Genomic DNA, 16,385 nt, shown 5'->3' with positions numbered 1-16,385 from the left:
AGCATGGCCACATGAAAATCGTCACTGCTCCTCTTTTGGTTGCTTTGTGGTCCTTGGTTGGTGGTTGGTGGTGCGCGAGAGAGAGAGAGAGAGAAAGAGATAAAATGCTACAGCGCCATTGAAAACCAGCTGCTAATCAGTGAGCAGTGATTGTCTTGCCTGCTTTATCTGGTAGGTCGCCGATTCTATTAGTTCAATGAGTGGTTTACCCAGCCGGACATTCAATTTTCGGGTTTTCCTTAACGTTTTGCCGGGCTTAACGTGAAGAACCGAGCCGAATAGCATAGTGGATCACACACACAAAAAAAGAGATAATAAACGGTTATCTCTACCCCATCAACCCCAATGTGTGCTTAACAGCCGGCTATTGTTTTATTCAGTTTATTTATTTATTATTATTTATTAGTGGAGGATCCCATAGTGAAGTAGAAACAATTCCAAATCCTGCCATCCACCTCCAACACGCACAAGCACCTTGTTGCGCGGCGCTGCTGCTGCTGCCCTGTCGGTATTCGACGTGTTATGCCTCCGTCTTCCTCCTGTATAGCTCATCAGTTTGCACGTGTAAAGCTTCTTGCCTCCTCCAACCGACGGACTCAACTCGCTGCCAAAGTAGTATCGCCCTGATCCGTTGGGCCCCTTTTGGCATTTGATCGCAATCGGACTGGCGTTCACAATGTTGGCCACCTCCACGTCCAGTGGATCCTTGCGGTCCGGTCGATACGCTGGATGTTCTTCTAGTCTTTGCTGCAGCTGTCGTTGTCGTTGTTGTTGCTTTCGCCATGAGGGTGTTAACAAGTCATTATCATTATCGTTTTTAGTATTACTGAAATATTCTTCGTCGTCGTCTTCATCATCGTAGTCGTTATAGTTGTTGTCCGTCCTCCTCCGATAGTAATAGTCGTCTTGGCCTTCTTCTTCTTCCTCATCATCGCTGAATGTTGTATAGTCGCTACTACGACGGTAGCCGTATTGGGGTGATGGTGTACGTGCATTGAGGAGTCTTGCTGCGGCAGGTGAGCCGGACCGATGCATCAAGGCCGGCATGGATTGCTTCTTTCGTAATATCCTCCGTTGGTGCTCAGCAGATGGCTGCTGTGGCTGTTGCTTAGGGACCGGTGGTACTGGTGAGTTGTCTGATTGAAAAAAAAACCCAAAAGTTAGCCATCTTTAATAAACCGTTTCTTGGGTTGGTGGGTGGGAGCGATTGATAGTCTTTATTGAAGGTGAAGACAATTCATGACAAAGTGAACATACGTGCCATGGAGGAGCGAGGTCGTGGTGGAGTGGGTGATGCTGCCCGTGAGGGTGTCTTAGGTCGAGGGATAAGGGATGGAGTGCCTGAGCGGCGGACAGGAGACATGGCTCGTTCGCGCTCAGAATAAGGAACAGGTAGCCGCGTGGGCGATCCTACCCGATCCATACTGCTCATGGGACGTTTGGGAAGTGTGTGACTATTGATGTTGTGGTAGCGATGGGCGCTGCTATTGGGTGTTGCTGACCGTACACTGGCTTCACGTTGTCTGGATGCTGCTGCTGCTGTTGCTGTTGTTACTGCTGCAGTTGCAGCCGCTTTCTGCTTGCGTAATGTGCTGCTTTTGGTTGGCTTCATAAATGACTCCGTAGGTACCCGACTCTTTTTCCGTAGTTCATCGTCTGTGCGCTGTGACGATGAAGACACGGACGACGAATCAGACGTACTGGGCCGCAATAAGCTGCCAAACGAAAGAGGGCTAACAGTACGCTGACGACCATACACAACCGGTGGGCTCATGGTTCGATTATAAGCGCTGCTGCCTCCGCCGCTGCCAATACTACTATGGCTTCGCATGCCACTGCTTGGCGTTGCACTGCGTCCATGTTGCTGTCGATCATCATACAACGGACTCCCAGTGCGCGACAAAGTGGATCGTGAATAAGGACTTCGTGAACGATCGTACACGGCCGGTGGCTCTGGACTCCTATACCCCTTCCAGCTTCTGTCGCTCCGATCGCTCATACGTGACCAGGCAGGACTGATAGGTCTGTCGGCCATCAATAACCGTTCCGTCTCTGGCAAATCGCGCATTCGCAAATCGTCCATCTCGCCTTTCAATTGTGTCCATTTCTGCAACATGGTTTGGTGCCGTCGGGTAGTCTGCAAGTCCTGGCCCACACGTGACGCTATCCCGTTTCCAAGCATGGCGAGCATACGATCAATCGATGGCGTATAGTACTTGTACTTGGCCTCAAAGTTCTTTTCCGCCGACCGAAACTTGTGTTGATCGACAACGACTGGAGGGTGGTGATGGTGGCTATGGCTGGATCCAGACGAGGATGAGGATGATATCGACGTGGTAGATCCATGCGGCCGGGGAACACCACCAACGGCGGTGGCGGCTCTGTCTCGCACTTGTTGTATCATGACATAGCACTGAGCCGTGGTCTTTTCCAGCCCATCAATCATGACATCGACCTGGTCAGCGACTTGTCGGAACACCGTCAACCAGCGATCCTCCTTGAGTCCATACTTGAGATCATCGATTTCCGATCGCAAATTCTCCCACCGTTCCTGAACCATGGCATGTTTCCGTGCAAGCATACCAGACTTGTCCGCAGGAGCATCAGATGTAGATGTCATACGGGCATAGACACGTTCTACCTCGCGAAACACTGGCTCGACCCGTTCGTCAATTGCGACCAAAATTCCATCATCCTTGGTGTTTGTTGCTGTTGTGTTATTTGAAGTTGAACTGCTAGTCGACGAAGACATTTGTGTGCCAAACGACGTGGACGGCGTCACCATGGCCTTTTTCTCATGGTACTGGAAAATCATCAACGAAATATCGTCCAGCTGCAGCAAGACGTAATCCATGGTAGCCACCAGCTGCCGCTCCTCAACCAACGCATTGACGGTCTTTGTGACGGAGGATGCAAAATGCTGCAAACCAGACCACTCGCTCTGTATCTTGGCAACCGTCATCTTCATCATGCTGGGTAACAAGTCGTCGTCGTCATACTCGTTGCTCAACTCGACAAATGCATTTATTACCGGCTGGGCTTGTTGCATAGCAGCGTCGAGCGGTCGCGTATCCAAGGTGACGGCGGGGTCATCTTTGACACTTTGTTCCAGTGTAAATACCGTCATGTGCGCCACACTGAGCCATTGTGTTAATTTTGTTGAGATTATGTTGACTTGAGCCATTATTTCTTGATGGTCGTCATCGTCTTCGTTATTGCGCATGGCTTGAAGTTCTTCTAACTCCTTTTGTGGCAATGGGGTAGTGCACAGACTGTGAAAGACAAGATTCTTTTGCTCCTCCTCCCCCTCCTCCTGCTGCTGCCTTTCCTGCTGCATGCTCGTGGATGGTGCAGGAGCCGTTGCCATTGCGGTCATAGAAATGTGCGGTATGTTGTGGTTATGTTGCGATGTGATGAGTGAATATATATATATATATATATAGAGAGAGAGAGAGAGACGTATGGTTTTCGTTGTTGTATTATAGAGTTCGCTTTTTGCTGTTGTTGGTTATTGTTGGTATGGGGGGTATATGTAAACTGAAGCGTTTCAGTAAATATACACGTACTATACATCCTCACCCTTCCCTCTCTCTCTTTCTCTCTGTCTTTTCTTTTAAAGTGCTTTCTGTAGAGGTTTACCTTTTGAATAATAAAAAAGTGTATGTTTTGGGGGTGTGGATATATAAAAGGGGGAAAAAGGTGTGTAGGTTATGGTTGAGTGGGAAAAAAAACAACTATGAAATATGCACGGGTGAACTTTCCGGTCTCTGTCTCAACGACATCACAAAACACAAGCAGCAAGAGGCAACAGGGCCAAAAAGAGAGACGCGGGTCTTTTTTTTTGTTCGTCCAATGTTACACACATTTCACAAAGACACGTTTTTTTTCTTTGTCATATGTGCATCAGTAATAGTGCTTTACTCTTACAAACAAGGCCCTGTAGTTAATAATACGTCAAAGCTTCAACTTGGCAGGTTGTACCATTTCATAATGGATAATGTTAATACCAACCACGGCCACCACCACGGGAGGTGGGGGGGGGGAGGAGAGGGACGAACGGTTCCTTTGTGAGAAAATGGATTGATTATTATTCCGTTGAGCGGACCGAGAGAGGGTCTGCTCGTCCTAGATATGTACAAAATATGGATGCTATGTATGCTGGCTAGCGTATTAATGTGCTGCATCTCTCCTGAAAATTTATTATATAACCCGCTTCACAGCAATCAGATACACACACATGACCTCCACAGTACATACTTTAAATACTGCTCAACCACCCCAACCCACCTGACCAATGCGGGTTTACCAATAACAACAGGTTGGTTTTTTTTTACGAGTTTAACCTTGTTATCTGCACTTATTACAGTAATTTAGTGTTTCGAGTTGATTAATACAGTCTTGAAAGAAGAGATAGCTAATACATTCACGACATCAGTACCCCTTTCGTGTTGTCGGCATCTATTACAAAACATGAAACATAACGTCCGTTTGCTAGCTTGAAATGTAGGGTGGTGGGTCTTGGAGAGGCAATAATAATCAGTTTCGAATGCCCCGGGTGTTGGTGGTTTATTAACAGCTCAAAGATGTCTTCTCGTTCAGATTGTGACTATACCTTATTTCCGATCATTCTTGTTGAGGTGGACCTTGACGAGCCTCATTTGACTTCTACAAATAATCTCCATATACACTATATACAAGCAGGTATTTGAAGATCGTGATTGTACGTCGGTCTATCAACTGCTCGATCAAATCAAATTTTGATCGCTTTATAATTTTCTCTTACGAGTCATCGGATAGTAGTCGATAAGATGTTTTGTCCTGTAACTGTGAGTGTTACTAAAACTGTGGAAGAAACAATTGTTACAGCTTCTATATTATATTTTTTTTCGGATTATCGCTGAGTCTACCACCTCCTGAATAATTGACGGATCCACTCATAGCAGCTATAGCGGTCTTGACTCTGTCACACGTAAGATGTAATATGTTTTAAGACTTACGGAGAAACAGCCGATCAAAATTATATGGCTTTTTCCTAACTATAATATCAATTGTACCTTCGAAGAAGAAAAAAAATATCTGCTATTATCGATTATCTTTAATGAAGATTAACTGTAATCTTGTTGATGAAGTGGTCAAGCATCATGTTGTGTTTCAATACAGTGATTCTAGAACAAACTTCGCTGACTTGAAAGGCCGTACATGTATATCGGTAGCAAGGGCACCATTACTAACACTGGTGAACTTTCCTTCCGCCTTATGCTGATGATACAGTGCAGTTCAAGAACGTGAAAGCAATTCGATATTGATCAGCTTTATAGTAAAATGCTTTTTTGACTGGTTGAAAAGCTCAGAATAACATGGGCGCATCCTAAACAAAAAAAAATATGGCAACCATCAGCAGATGTGATTAGTACATATCCACTTTTAGAGCTTGTTAGCGACTGTAATTGTAATGGTAGCAATATGTAACATTGAATTTTGTCATTTTTATCAGTGATTTATATGCAAGGATAACTTTGTATGTGTTGTGTGCTATATAGTACATATTATGTGCAAAGGTATTATAAAAGAGATGTACATGGTTTTTGTTTGTGTGTATGTGCTAGTGTGTTTCTAATGCTATGTAACAGACAGATATAGTTTTAGAGTGGGTAATGTATAATTTCGCTGGTTAGGCATCATCGCCTTCGTCTATGTCTCCTCATTCAACGTCACCATCTGATTGACCATCGTCCTTGTCGTCTTCTTGTGCAGGTCGCTCGAAATCCGATTGCTCGTCGTCACCAAGCCAGTCAAATCCTGAAGATGATGCTTCATTGATGGTGACCTTACTAATGGTACCATCTAAACATAAACAAGCAACAGAAAAGTATACATTAATAGTTACTTCTCCCCTCCCTTCACACAGGTGATCCAAAAAAAAAAAGAGAAAAAGCTCAAATTTAAATATACAACTATTCCTAAGTCATCTTACCGATGGCTGCTCCGACAATACTCAGCTTCTTCTTCACGAGTTTCCACAAATACCCATCTGATGATTGTATAAACAAAGAAGATATTGTTAACATATGAATGGGCAGTACATGGTTCTCCTCTTAAATAAGTACTATTCACGAACCAAGGGTATCGGGTGCTAAGATGTAGACAATGTTTACCGGTCCCCTTCTTCCAATTCGCTAAAAAATCGGTAAGAGAAAATAAAGCAATGAAATAAGAATGGCGTTTTTTTGATAAGGATATTATCATTCAAATATATCCAGTAATATTTAAAGGTAAGTGTATGTGATTAACTGTGAGATTGTTTGGAAAGAGGATGGGAAAAAATACAAGTATATTTACGTGAGCTCGGTCCTCCGCTTGCAACAGAGTGGAAGGTGTCCAATGTATTTCGGCAAATAGGACTACATTTCAGTAGTTTGAGTAGGTTAAGCAGCAGATGTAGATCCGTATGTCGGCTTCAAATAGATATTTAATGTTCATATCAAATAACAACAATGGTAACATACCCAAATCAGCAGCACTAAGTGTTAATCCAACACCAATGGAAAGGCTCAAGATAGCGACTTGAACACTCGATCCCTTCGCTTGATAACGGTCGCACATTTGCTGACGCACATCGGGGTGAGTTGAGCCATCAATGCGGATATAGCCGATCTATCGTATATACATTTAATGTAATGGTGGTAGAAGAGCAAAAGGAAAAAGGCCACATTAGAATCTCAGTAAGAAGCAAGATATTACTGATATACATACGTTGCAACTGATAGCACATTCCTCAATGGCATTAAGCATTGAACGATGGTGAGCGAAGATGATCATCTTTTGATCAGTGGTGCCAAATACATGCTCGAGATATTCTTTTACGACTGGGATTTTGGCAGCAGCAGTGTCCGTATACTACACATCAATGAAGAAGCAATATGATACCGAGATTGATCATAGTCATACAATGATCCTTAGTAGTTAGTTTCGACAATAAACAGCAGTGTCTCGTCCTAAGGAATGATTTCAATCGATATGGAATTGGTGTTAACTCACCAATTGTAACATCAACTTTCGCTTATTCGGCTCGTCACTCTTGCTGCTCCTACCGCCTCCACTATTGTCAGGCTTATCCATTGCGCGCAAAGTCTTTTGCATGTACTCATTGTTCTTCTTCATCGCTCGCTTCACCGAAGCAGCAACATCCATGAACACGGTTTGTCTTGTCTTTGGAGGGAGTTCGATGCCAACATCATCCTTGAGACGTCGCACCAGTACAGTTTGGGTCAGAAGCAAGTTTAGCTCTTGCAAGTTGCTGGCGCCTAATATATTTCAACGGTGGTTTTAGTACTTATTTGAGTTTGTTATTTTCTTCTGGGTGGGAAAAGGGATGTGTCGGTTAAAAGTGCTGTTACTTTAGATCATGAAATGCTTCTACAGTATTCATATACGTGCCTTTGAATACCGAGTTTCTTCCGTAGCTCCGTCCACTCGAACCAGCACAGTACCGCGCACCAAATTCGTACAGAGAAGAGAAAATATCCGGGCGTAGCGCATTGCATTGAGAGAAAAGCTCTAACGGCTTTGAGAAAGCGGGAGTTCCGGACAATAGTAGAACATGTTTGCTCTTTTGAAGAACAGGAACAATAGACTTGGTTCTCTGTGTCTGTAAAAGGCAAATAAAAAAATATCAAAACTATCAGCAACAGCGACACGTTGATCACATACATCATAAGTTAATAATAATTGTTGTATCGGGTACATACCTTTAAACCCTTCAAGTAGTGGCTCTCATCACATATGATAAAGTTGAACTTTGCCTGGCTGATATAGTCTATCTGCTTGGTGGCAATGTCATAGCTTACGATCCAGAACTTGGTCTTTTGTACCTTGCGGCGTTTAGCCGGCAGTTTCTGCTTGCACCTACGATCTCTTGTTGTTCGTCGTTGAAGTACTGATGCGGTTGAGCTAGATGACGATGCTTTCGTGTCTTCCGCCACATCCTCTTCTTGCTCATTATCACCCTCATCGTCGACGACAGGCTTTGCAAGTTCGACCATTTGGGGTCCTTTGGTAATCACACGTATATCATCCCCATCGACGCTTTCAATCCAGCGCGTGATCTCGTTTTTCCAGGTGAAGCGAAGCGAGGATGGGCAGAGGATAAGTACGGGCCAGCTGTCTGAGTACGCATACGCAATAGCAATGGCTTGTATTGTTTTTCCGAGGCCCATATCGTCACCAAGAAGCATGCGGCCGTCCCTCTTGATGCCTTCAACTACGCCTTTGCGTTGAAAGTCCTTGAGTACGCGCCAGAGATCAGTACCTTGAATGTCCCGTAAACGTTTTTTCTGGCTTCTTTGCTCTTCGAACTCTGTGTTTTCCGTGCGGCGGCCGTGTGCGCTAAGCTGAACCGATTCATCATCTTCTTCATCCTCATCGTCTTCCTCTGCCTCTTCTTGATAGTCTTCATCATCGTCATGTACATGTGTGGCTCGACCTTTTCCCTTGCTCTTTTGCTTGAGCGACCCGATATTGCTGCTGTTGCTGCCGACTTCTTTAGTTTCATCATCACCGTTACCTTCTTGTTCGTCAGTTGAGATAGCTGATTCGGACTTGTCGTTGTCAAGATTCTGTTGATCGTGATTTGCTAAACTTCCTTCCTCGTCTTGACCGTCGTCGGTTGTAGCATCAGAATCAGCATCAAGCTCGCCGCCATCTTCTGCATTGTCTTTGTCCTCTTCTTCTTCTTCTTCAGTAGGAAGGAGTTTCACGATATATGATGGCAAGGGATTGATTCTTGTAATGGTGTCTGAGGTATCACTGATCAATGTTCTCACTGCTCGATCATAGGCTTGCTTTGTCGCAGGGATCATCCAGCAGTCGTCTTTGTAGGTAGAAATTCCCCGTAAAAGCTCAGTCAAGTGTTGATTATTACGCATGTGGAGGCGGATTTGGGTAACTGACTGCACTTGGAAGGTGACTTCAGTGGGTGTAAAGGAACGATTGATACGTAGACGTTGTGATTGGCGGTTACGACTAGCATCGTTGCTGCCATTTCCAACTTGTTGGCCGTATTGCGACTGCCCATTTCCGGGAAAAGAGGCGACGGAAGATGCTGTAAACTTTTGACGTGGTGTCGCATCATCCCATTGGAAAAAAGTGCAGCTGCTGCTTGGGCACTATGTTATTTGAGAGTGCCAACAAAAAAGAACACAATATAAAAAGGGGGGGAACGAGTAAGGTAAGTAACGGAGAACGTGCAATCGGATCACGGGCGCAATGAATGCAATGCAATTTGTTGAATCGCCTTTTTCTTTTTCTTGCAACTACTGCGCGAGCAATGGACGACAACACAATAGCCAACACTTTCAAACTTCCCAGTAGCCCTGTTTCGAAATGGAGAAATATACAAGACTTGCCTTATAATACCAACGACCCAATTCAGTACCAGGCTGAATAATTGCACAGTGGCGTGCATCGTTGCCACAATTACAATTCACCATTCCGCTTGAGATTTGGGGGAGGGAAGAGAGGAAACGAGAGAGCCTATGTATTACTCTATGCCTTTTTTTCCCAGAACGTGTCAAAAAAAAGGGCGGCAGGACGCAGCTGTCTATTATGCTGTCGGAGAGCTAAACAATGACGTTTGCCCATTTTTGGAAATTAAGGAACAGCTGACCACTTTTTTTTTGCTTCTATTACTGCTTTTAGCCAAGAAATTTCCATGTTGATGATTAGGTACTTGTTCGGATTGAGACAACGGATTAAAACAAGTGGTAGTACTTCAAGAATCCCTCTGAGCTCATTTAACAAAAGGAAGAAAATGGTACAACATGGCACGACGATGGGAGACTACTGCGAGCCACATCGTAAGTTAATACATAAGAAGTTAATACATAAACTTACAGCGAAAACTTCTCAATGTTACAATCATGCGTGTTCTGGCATGTACTAATGACGCCTGATAGCAAATGCATCATATATATAAGCACTTCCTGCTTATACTCAAGTTTTATGTATAGCAAATCTGGGAGCATTGTAGCATACTGTATTCAATCGGCACGGATGAGTCGAATGTTTGAAGGGCTGCTACCAGAAGGGGTAGCACTGTACATCATACCGCAATTGGGTAAAGATGCTTTAAACATTTGTGATTTACTGATTAAATTATTCAAAAAAACGAATTACGTTGATACTTTTCTACAGCATTTGGCAAGCCTGTTCATCTTTTTATAGTTTGGTGTCTTCTAGAACAAAAGGCCTGTCGACTTCCGCACACCATCATGATCATGCGTGATGACAATTTATACAGTATTCGTGCTGCATATCGCGGTTTATTAGTTAGCAACATCCTTGTCAGTTCCTAGGCCATTAAACGATAAATCAAGGTCCATGCATTTGTCGCAATCTTCGGTTAAAGACACGAGTTTTACACCGCTATAAAAGCTCAGTAAAAAAAACCCCTAGATAGATATCATATACTGTCTTTTTACTAAACCTATCCGTGCATATCATACCTTCAAATTTTATCAAGCATGCTATCTTTGTGTACAAGAAAATAATACTCTGGAAAGCTATCACTGAGGATTAACTGCACCCCTTTAAAATCTTTGTTGAAAAAAGAATAACTGCACTTTATTTTTATTTCCCACTCATTTTAGGATTATGATACATCGGTTATTATCAGTTAGACTTCACATTTCACAATCGATCCGAAGTTTATTGCAAAATGTGAAGTTTTGCATAACAGAGTGAGAATATGAATTTAGTGTATATGCATACGGGAACTTTTTGCTGCATTTTAATGTCGAATAGTAACTAAGAGAGAGTACGTATCATACTGCAGAGGCCAGTAAAAGTGGTGCGACTGCTCGATCTCCAGTTCAGTTGTACGTGCATAACATCATTTATAGTACCCGCACATAACCCCTTAATGCCTGACAGCCTGGGTAACTCATCTGTGCGTGCACATACACCATCACACACGTTTAAGTCATATTAGCATTTTCGACCATCATCATTATCTCATCATTTTCAAAAAGATGGATGAGATGTATTGCCCGTGGTAGATAATAAGGGCGTGACTATAATAAATGTAATTGGTACAAAATATGATTTTTGTTCCCTTTTTTTATAGCATGTTGTTGCCTCCTTCAAAGATGGGGCGTGTATGTAGTATATATAATTGTGTAAAGAATGTACATACAATATCAAAGAAATTAACGAGATCTTGTTTTACTATGTACCATATGTCCGTTGCCCCCAGTTATCATATAATGGATAAGAGGGCGTATGTATACATAAGCTCTATTTCTCCCGTGGAGCCAACGCCAAGGGACTAGTCTCGTATCTCCTTCGATCAATCTTGTCTTACGATACAGGACCCCCGTTCATCTGTTAAAATATAATCATAGCCCATCAGAGAAAGGATCCAGAAGAACAGCGGTCTCTCACTCTGTACGGGTGTTCGTGCTTGTGAATTCTCTCCGTCCCCTTTTTTCTGTCTGTGGCAGCTCCTGCCAATAAGGGACTCGAACTCAATTACTTTTTATATTTGACATGTCGAGGAAAACGAAAAATGCCATCTACAGTACTATTATATTGCAGCATTTCTTCCAAAATCAATGACTAATGGTACTTATTAGTCTAGCACTTGTAATCCTGATAAAGGTAAAGGTTTTCCCTCTTCTCTCATATCCTATCATAGAACTAGTAGCAGCAATGTACTTTAGCTTACGATAGATATACAAATCGTTGGGAGCAACATCGATCTTGCTTGTCAAAATAACAAGTCTTGCTTTAAAGTAGAACGGACCAACACAGGATAAGACAGCAACAACAACCAGGGCTGTTATCTTGGGAGTTACTGATATCATTATATGAAATATGATCATCCCTAGCAAAAAAGAGTGGTAATCAAGGAAATTCCAAGTGACTGATTTTTGACAGCTTTGTTATTGATCAATTACATATACGCAACAAACAATCCATCCACGAAAAGGCCTACAGCATTTATATCAAAGCCATTTCTCTATATACACGATAGTTGATGAAAATGCTATTGACAATCTGTGCTTGATGTTTTGCTTCTCCCCCTTTCCCTTTTCTCTTCGTTTCCAAAAATCGCACACAGTCGTTTTTTCTCGGTAGACCACCATTCTACGTCTACTGCCATCCCAAAAGTCCAACTTTTCGTTTGTGGCCATTGGGATACCTAAAGCAACTTTCCGAGGCATTGTACGGCCCCAAAAGGTTCAAACGGTCACTGTGGTTTTGGATGTGAGCTATACCATTTTTAAATACATAATATGGGCCGCAGTACACATATCACTATCCATTGGCATTATGTATCATGTAGCATATGCAGCCCATATGCGTGAAGTATGTACGTATGATTGGAGAAATACAGTAGTATCTTAAGTAGAAGCAAGAGCTGTCTGTAAAAGACATACTAATTTAATGCTACCACCGAAAAAAAAAAACGGTCGAAAAGAGGAGAGTGCATGGCGCATTGCATACATATTTTCTCTAGCTCTTTACTTTGTATACATGAAAATTGTAGTTCCACTGTCAAAGTCATGCATACAACCTATCAATCAGTTATATCACGCCCTATTTCATGCAAGTCTGACGTTAGGAATGGAAGAAGACAACCAAGATGCTGAACTCGATTACCGATCGTTCGCTGTGTGTAAGCTGTAAATGGAAGTACGAAAGTAGTAGTAATATGATAGTAGTATACAGTGTTCACTGCGACATGACCAGATATAATTGAGACAGAAAGGACAAAAAACAGGAGCAAGCAGCTATTGCTACTACTCCAGCATTTATATAACCCAATATACTAAAAGAAACAAAGTTCAACTGAAGATGTGGATGGCAATGAATACATGCTTTATTATTGGATGCTTTTGGATCACTGAGGCGGCAAAACTTGGCCAAGAAAACGTGCCAGTTCTGATGGCGAACTGCAAGGGAGAAGATTACTTTTGATGTGCACGTCCAGTTCCTGTAAGATGGCGAACCCAAAAAGAGAGAGTTGGTAGATGACTAATGAGTATACTTTTTCTCCTTTTCGTTGTTTTCTGTCGACAGTAATGCTTGGATAGACAGGACAATTTATTGTTTGTCAACTGTCAAAATTGACAAGGAACTACAACTTACCATGAGCACGTCATTTGCACCGGGTCTTGATCGAGGCTCTTCATCCAGGAGCCAAGCAACAAGTCCGCGCATATAGATCGAGGGATAACTATACTTGAACGTTGGACCAGGTTCACTTGTGATGGTTTGAAATAACTCGTCTTCGTTTTTAAGCAAGTAATGAGGGGGCACACGGTCCATCATTTCAATGATGGTGATACCCAACGACCACATGTCAATCTTTTCATCATAGACTTCTTGGCGAATCAGCTCTGGGGCCATCCTGTTTTAAAACGAAAAGTTGGCAGGGTAGCACATACGGTTATTAGAAACAAGAACAATAGGGATCTTTGCTGCGATGAATTTTTTGTAGCTGCAAGAACAACAGCAATAATAATAGTAACGGAATGTTGCAACAAATACATACCACTTGTTCGTACCCAGACGATCGCGGTTGTGGCGATCAGTGCATGCAGATAATCCAAAATCAGCTATAAGGGGAGCGCAAGAAAGGGGAGGTGAAGGCAAAATTATTAGAGGAATTTGAATGTTTGGGCACTTTCCCTTTTTGCGTATGTAGTAATGGTAAATAATCGTGATTGCTTACCCAGTTTTACTTGACCGTCCCGCCCGAGTAAAATGTTCTCACATTTGATATCTCGGTGCAGATAACCAATGGCATGCAGGTAGATCAGTGCTTTAAGCGTTTCGCATGTAATGTAGACTGTGTGTTGCTCGGGAATGCCTCGACGACACAAGACTGTGAATACGGACGAGCGCATCAAATCCATGGCAATCCACAAGTCATCTCGCCAGATAGACACTTCGCGAAGTCGAATCAGGTTGGGGTGTTTGCTGGCCATGATACACAGTTCACGGACAATGGCTTGACGGTAGTCGCGGTCTGGGTAAAGAATACAGCGCTTGATGGCTACTTGGACTCCAGGTTTCCGGTGATAACGAGCGCGGACAACAGCACCGTTGACACCAGTGCCGATCTCTTGAAAGTGGCCGTAGCGTAGTCGAGGGTCTGCTGTGCGTACACGCACGCTTTTCAAAATTTTGCGCAGTTTACGTTCAAACTCGTTGTCAGTTTTTTGGGTGAGTGGCGGAGGCTGTGGGATCTCGTAATAGGGGCTGGGTGGATACCACGGACGCTGTTAATATTATTGCCATCGTCAGTGAGCGTCATTATTTATGTCAGAAGCAATTAAAAAACATCTCTACTACTGTAACCACACCGCACTGTTCCCCACAACAACGACAGCACCACCATCATGAATAATAACGCTTACACTAGAAACTCTTTTCGAATGATCTACACGCCGTAAATCATATGTGGTTGGCAGTTCGGGTTTAAGATATGCGTTACCAAGAACGTCGGGAATTTGACAGTGTCCAGGGGACCGCCAAGCACTCTAAAAGAATCAGAATGGGTCAGCATTAGCTGCCGGTCGTCGGGAGAAGAGAGGAGAGTTGCTTATTTTGATTACCTTGCCAGCCAAATTGCTACTGCTGTCGACGGCAGACGATGATAATTGTCCATATGAGTTGATACGTTTCAAACAACCAGCTGATTTACGACGTGTGGTTTGGGGTATAGAGACGTCGGGCGAGTAAGACGGTGACGGTGGTGATAAGCGATTTGATGCTGATTTCGAGCGTTGCATAATATAAAGTAGTATATAGAAGGAATGGGTAAAAATAAGCGATGAGTAAGTAGAGAGAGAGAGAGGGAGAAGGGGACGAAAGAAGAATCGGGCAGAATCAAAGGCTTATTTAAAGAAGAATGGTGAAGCGGGAAGGGGAGAAAGGAAGGAAAGGGGGAGGATTGGGTTTCTGGTGGATGAGGGTTGCAGCAGCAAGCCAGCAGTGGGATAATAAGAAGGCCCATCGCACGAGATATTCGAAAGAGCAGCATGCTTTTTGTGCATGTCCACTTTGTGAAAGGAAAAGTTGATTCCCGGGGAGGGCCAAGCGGCGAACACTCTTTTTTGCACACCTGCGTGTGTGGGCGATAGGGGGGTTGAATGGGTGAAGCACTTCGAAAAGAAGGTCCGGTCATAATAGGAGGTGCTGTAAGCTTGATTCGTCGTTCCCACATATTATACAGCTTCTGCTATTACTACTATAGCTACTGCCACTGCTGTTGATACTACATTACGTACAGCTAGCAGCCAAGAAAAAAGAAAGTTTATACAACAACAACAGCAGCAGTAGCAGAAGAAACACAAATTCAAATGCTAGATAATTATGAACACAACCGCTTTGGTAACATCAACAGCTCATCTGTCACACTTGGCTACCATGCAAACGGTGCTGCATCATTTATCATCCCATTGTTCTTATTCTCTCTCTCTCTTTCCTCCCAACCCCCCTCCGTCTCTCTCTTTGGCTTCATTCCATCCTCTTTCTCTATCTCTTCCGCCGCATCCGCTGCTGCTGCTGCTTGCTGCCGCACGTAGCTATTAACCCACATATGCCCAGAACTCTGGTTTCCCTTACATAGCGTTTCATAAACCTTTTTTATTTTCTTTTCTTGGCAAAGCTCGCAATACTAACGACGTGTACTTTTGGCATTTCGTTGTATGGAATCAGAAACAAAAAATCCTCAAGGTGTGTTATAACAATTATTCGTCATATAGCCTTTTGAAAGCTATAATCAGAAGTACCTGAAAGTATCATCATTTTCCCAAAATGCCAATTGTACACCGGATAAAACCTTCCATATATTATGTGTCAATGGGTGTACATTATTCTCATCGTCCATTACCAACTGACTGCAAGTAAAGAAACAACATCCCGCCAATTTCAAACTCTCCAACAGCTCGGATGTTACGAAATTGACAAGAAGCAGTTCAGATGCAACGTGATAATAATGAACTCAACCTAAGATCAATATTAAAGTATTTTCACAAGAGAAAAAAAAAATCTCGCTTTCCGTGTTTTTTTTTTGTTACGCTCGTGCTTCTGAGTTTCAACAATCACCGTCTGGCTGCCCAGGCATACTACGATCTTCTTCACACAGCATATGGCTGCTGGCAGCATAACACACTATTAGTGCTAGCACCGTAATACAAAAGCTGTAAGATTTGCCCTGCATACGCAGAAAAAAAATAGATCAACCATAAAGGCGCCAACTGCTCTTCCTTTACTTGTTACGGAATCTTGGTTTGCTGCTACTAGTACCACCGCTAGTATTTCTGATATGTAAAAATGGATCGTTCTTCATCCTTCCTTCACGGATGATCTCAATA

The 16,385-nt window shown here is 43.1% G+C and overlaps 3 protein-coding genes across 3 annotated transcripts; all 3 read right to left on the bottom strand.

Annotated features, from left to right (window-relative positions):
• Nucleotides 1-349: 349 nt before the first annotated feature.
• Nucleotides 350-3,795, bottom strand: BDB00DRAFT_835242 (uncharacterized protein). The gene is made up of 3 exons (XM_053124391.1): nucleotides 3,640-3,795; nucleotides 1,258-3,537; nucleotides 350-1,136 (listed from the first exon to the last, which is right to left on the bottom strand). Exons 2-3 carry the CDS (start codon nucleotides 3,374-3,376, stop codon nucleotides 403-405), a joined length of 2,853 nt encoding a protein of 950 aa, XP_052977215.1. The 5' UTR covers nucleotides 3,377-3,537; nucleotides 3,640-3,795; the 3' UTR covers nucleotides 350-402.
• Nucleotides 3,796-5,484: 1,689 nt separating this feature from the next.
• Nucleotides 5,485-9,569, bottom strand: BDB00DRAFT_521105 (P-loop containing nucleoside triphosphate hydrolase protein). Its single transcript, XM_053117708.1, has 10 exons — nucleotides 9,405-9,569; nucleotides 7,749-9,164; nucleotides 7,438-7,648; nucleotides 7,039-7,304; nucleotides 6,754-6,897; nucleotides 6,507-6,654; nucleotides 6,340-6,401; nucleotides 6,119-6,176; nucleotides 5,975-6,031; nucleotides 5,485-5,844 (listed from the first exon to the last, which is right to left on the bottom strand). The coding sequence occupies exons 1-10, from the start codon at nucleotides 9,486-9,488 to the stop codon at nucleotides 5,702-5,704; spliced, it is 2,589 nt and encodes an 862-aa protein (XP_052977214.1). The 5' UTR covers nucleotides 9,489-9,569; the 3' UTR covers nucleotides 5,485-5,701.
• Nucleotides 9,570-12,859: 3,290 nt separating this feature from the next.
• BDB00DRAFT_960223 (kinase-like domain-containing protein) lies at nucleotides 12,860-15,118 on the bottom strand. The gene is made up of 6 exons (XM_053129707.1): nucleotides 14,622-15,118; nucleotides 14,424-14,546; nucleotides 13,736-14,285; nucleotides 13,556-13,619; nucleotides 13,150-13,411; nucleotides 12,860-12,994 (listed from the first exon to the last, which is right to left on the bottom strand). Exons 1-6 carry the CDS (start codon nucleotides 14,796-14,798, stop codon nucleotides 12,902-12,904), a joined length of 1,269 nt encoding a protein of 422 aa, XP_052977213.1. The 5' UTR covers nucleotides 14,799-15,118; the 3' UTR covers nucleotides 12,860-12,901.
• Between the last annotated feature and the right edge of the window lie 1,267 nt (nucleotides 15,119-16,385).

This window comes from Zychaea mexicana, assembly GCF_025766255.1.
Source record: "Zychaea mexicana strain RSA 1403 chromosome Unknown BDB00scaffold_64, whole genome shotgun sequence".
Classification (NCBI taxonomy): Eukaryota; Fungi; Mucoromycota; class Mucoromycetes; order Mucorales; family Lichtheimiaceae; genus Zychaea; species Zychaea mexicana.
The sequence above is the reverse complement of the archived record's forward strand: the minus strand, read 5'-3'. Positions and strand labels throughout refer to the sequence as shown.

Coding starts and splice junctions, on each gene's coding strand:
- BDB00DRAFT_835242 (XM_053124391.1), bottom strand. CDS start 3,376: ATGACCGCAATGGCAACGGCTCCTGCACCATCCACGAGCATGCAGCAG. Junction 1,137..1,257: donor ACCTCGCTCCTCCATGGCAC/GTATGTTCACTT, acceptor TTTTTCAATCAG/ACAACTCACCAGTACCACCG.
- BDB00DRAFT_521105 (XM_053117708.1), bottom strand. CDS start 9,488: ATGGTGAATTGTAATTGTGGCAACGATGCACGCCACTGTGCAATTATT. Junction 7,305..7,437: donor AAGAAACTCGGTATTCAAAG/GCACGTATATGA, acceptor GAAATATATTAG/GCGCCAGCAACTTGCAAGAG. Junction 6,032..6,118: donor CTTAGCACCCGATACCCTTG/GTTCGTGAATAG, acceptor TACAATCATCAG/ATGGGTATTTGTGGAAACTC.
- BDB00DRAFT_960223 (XM_053129707.1), bottom strand. CDS start 14,798: ATGCAACGCTCGAAATCAGCATCAAATCGCTTATCACCACCGTCACCG. Junction 14,547..14,621: donor GTAGCAATTTGGCTGGCAAG/GTAATCAAAATA, acceptor TGATTCTTTTAG/AGTGCTTGGCGGTCCCCTGG. Junction 12,995..13,149: donor GTGCAAATGACGTGCTCATG/GTAAGTTGTAGT, acceptor GCCATCTTACAG/GAACTGGACGTGCACATCAA.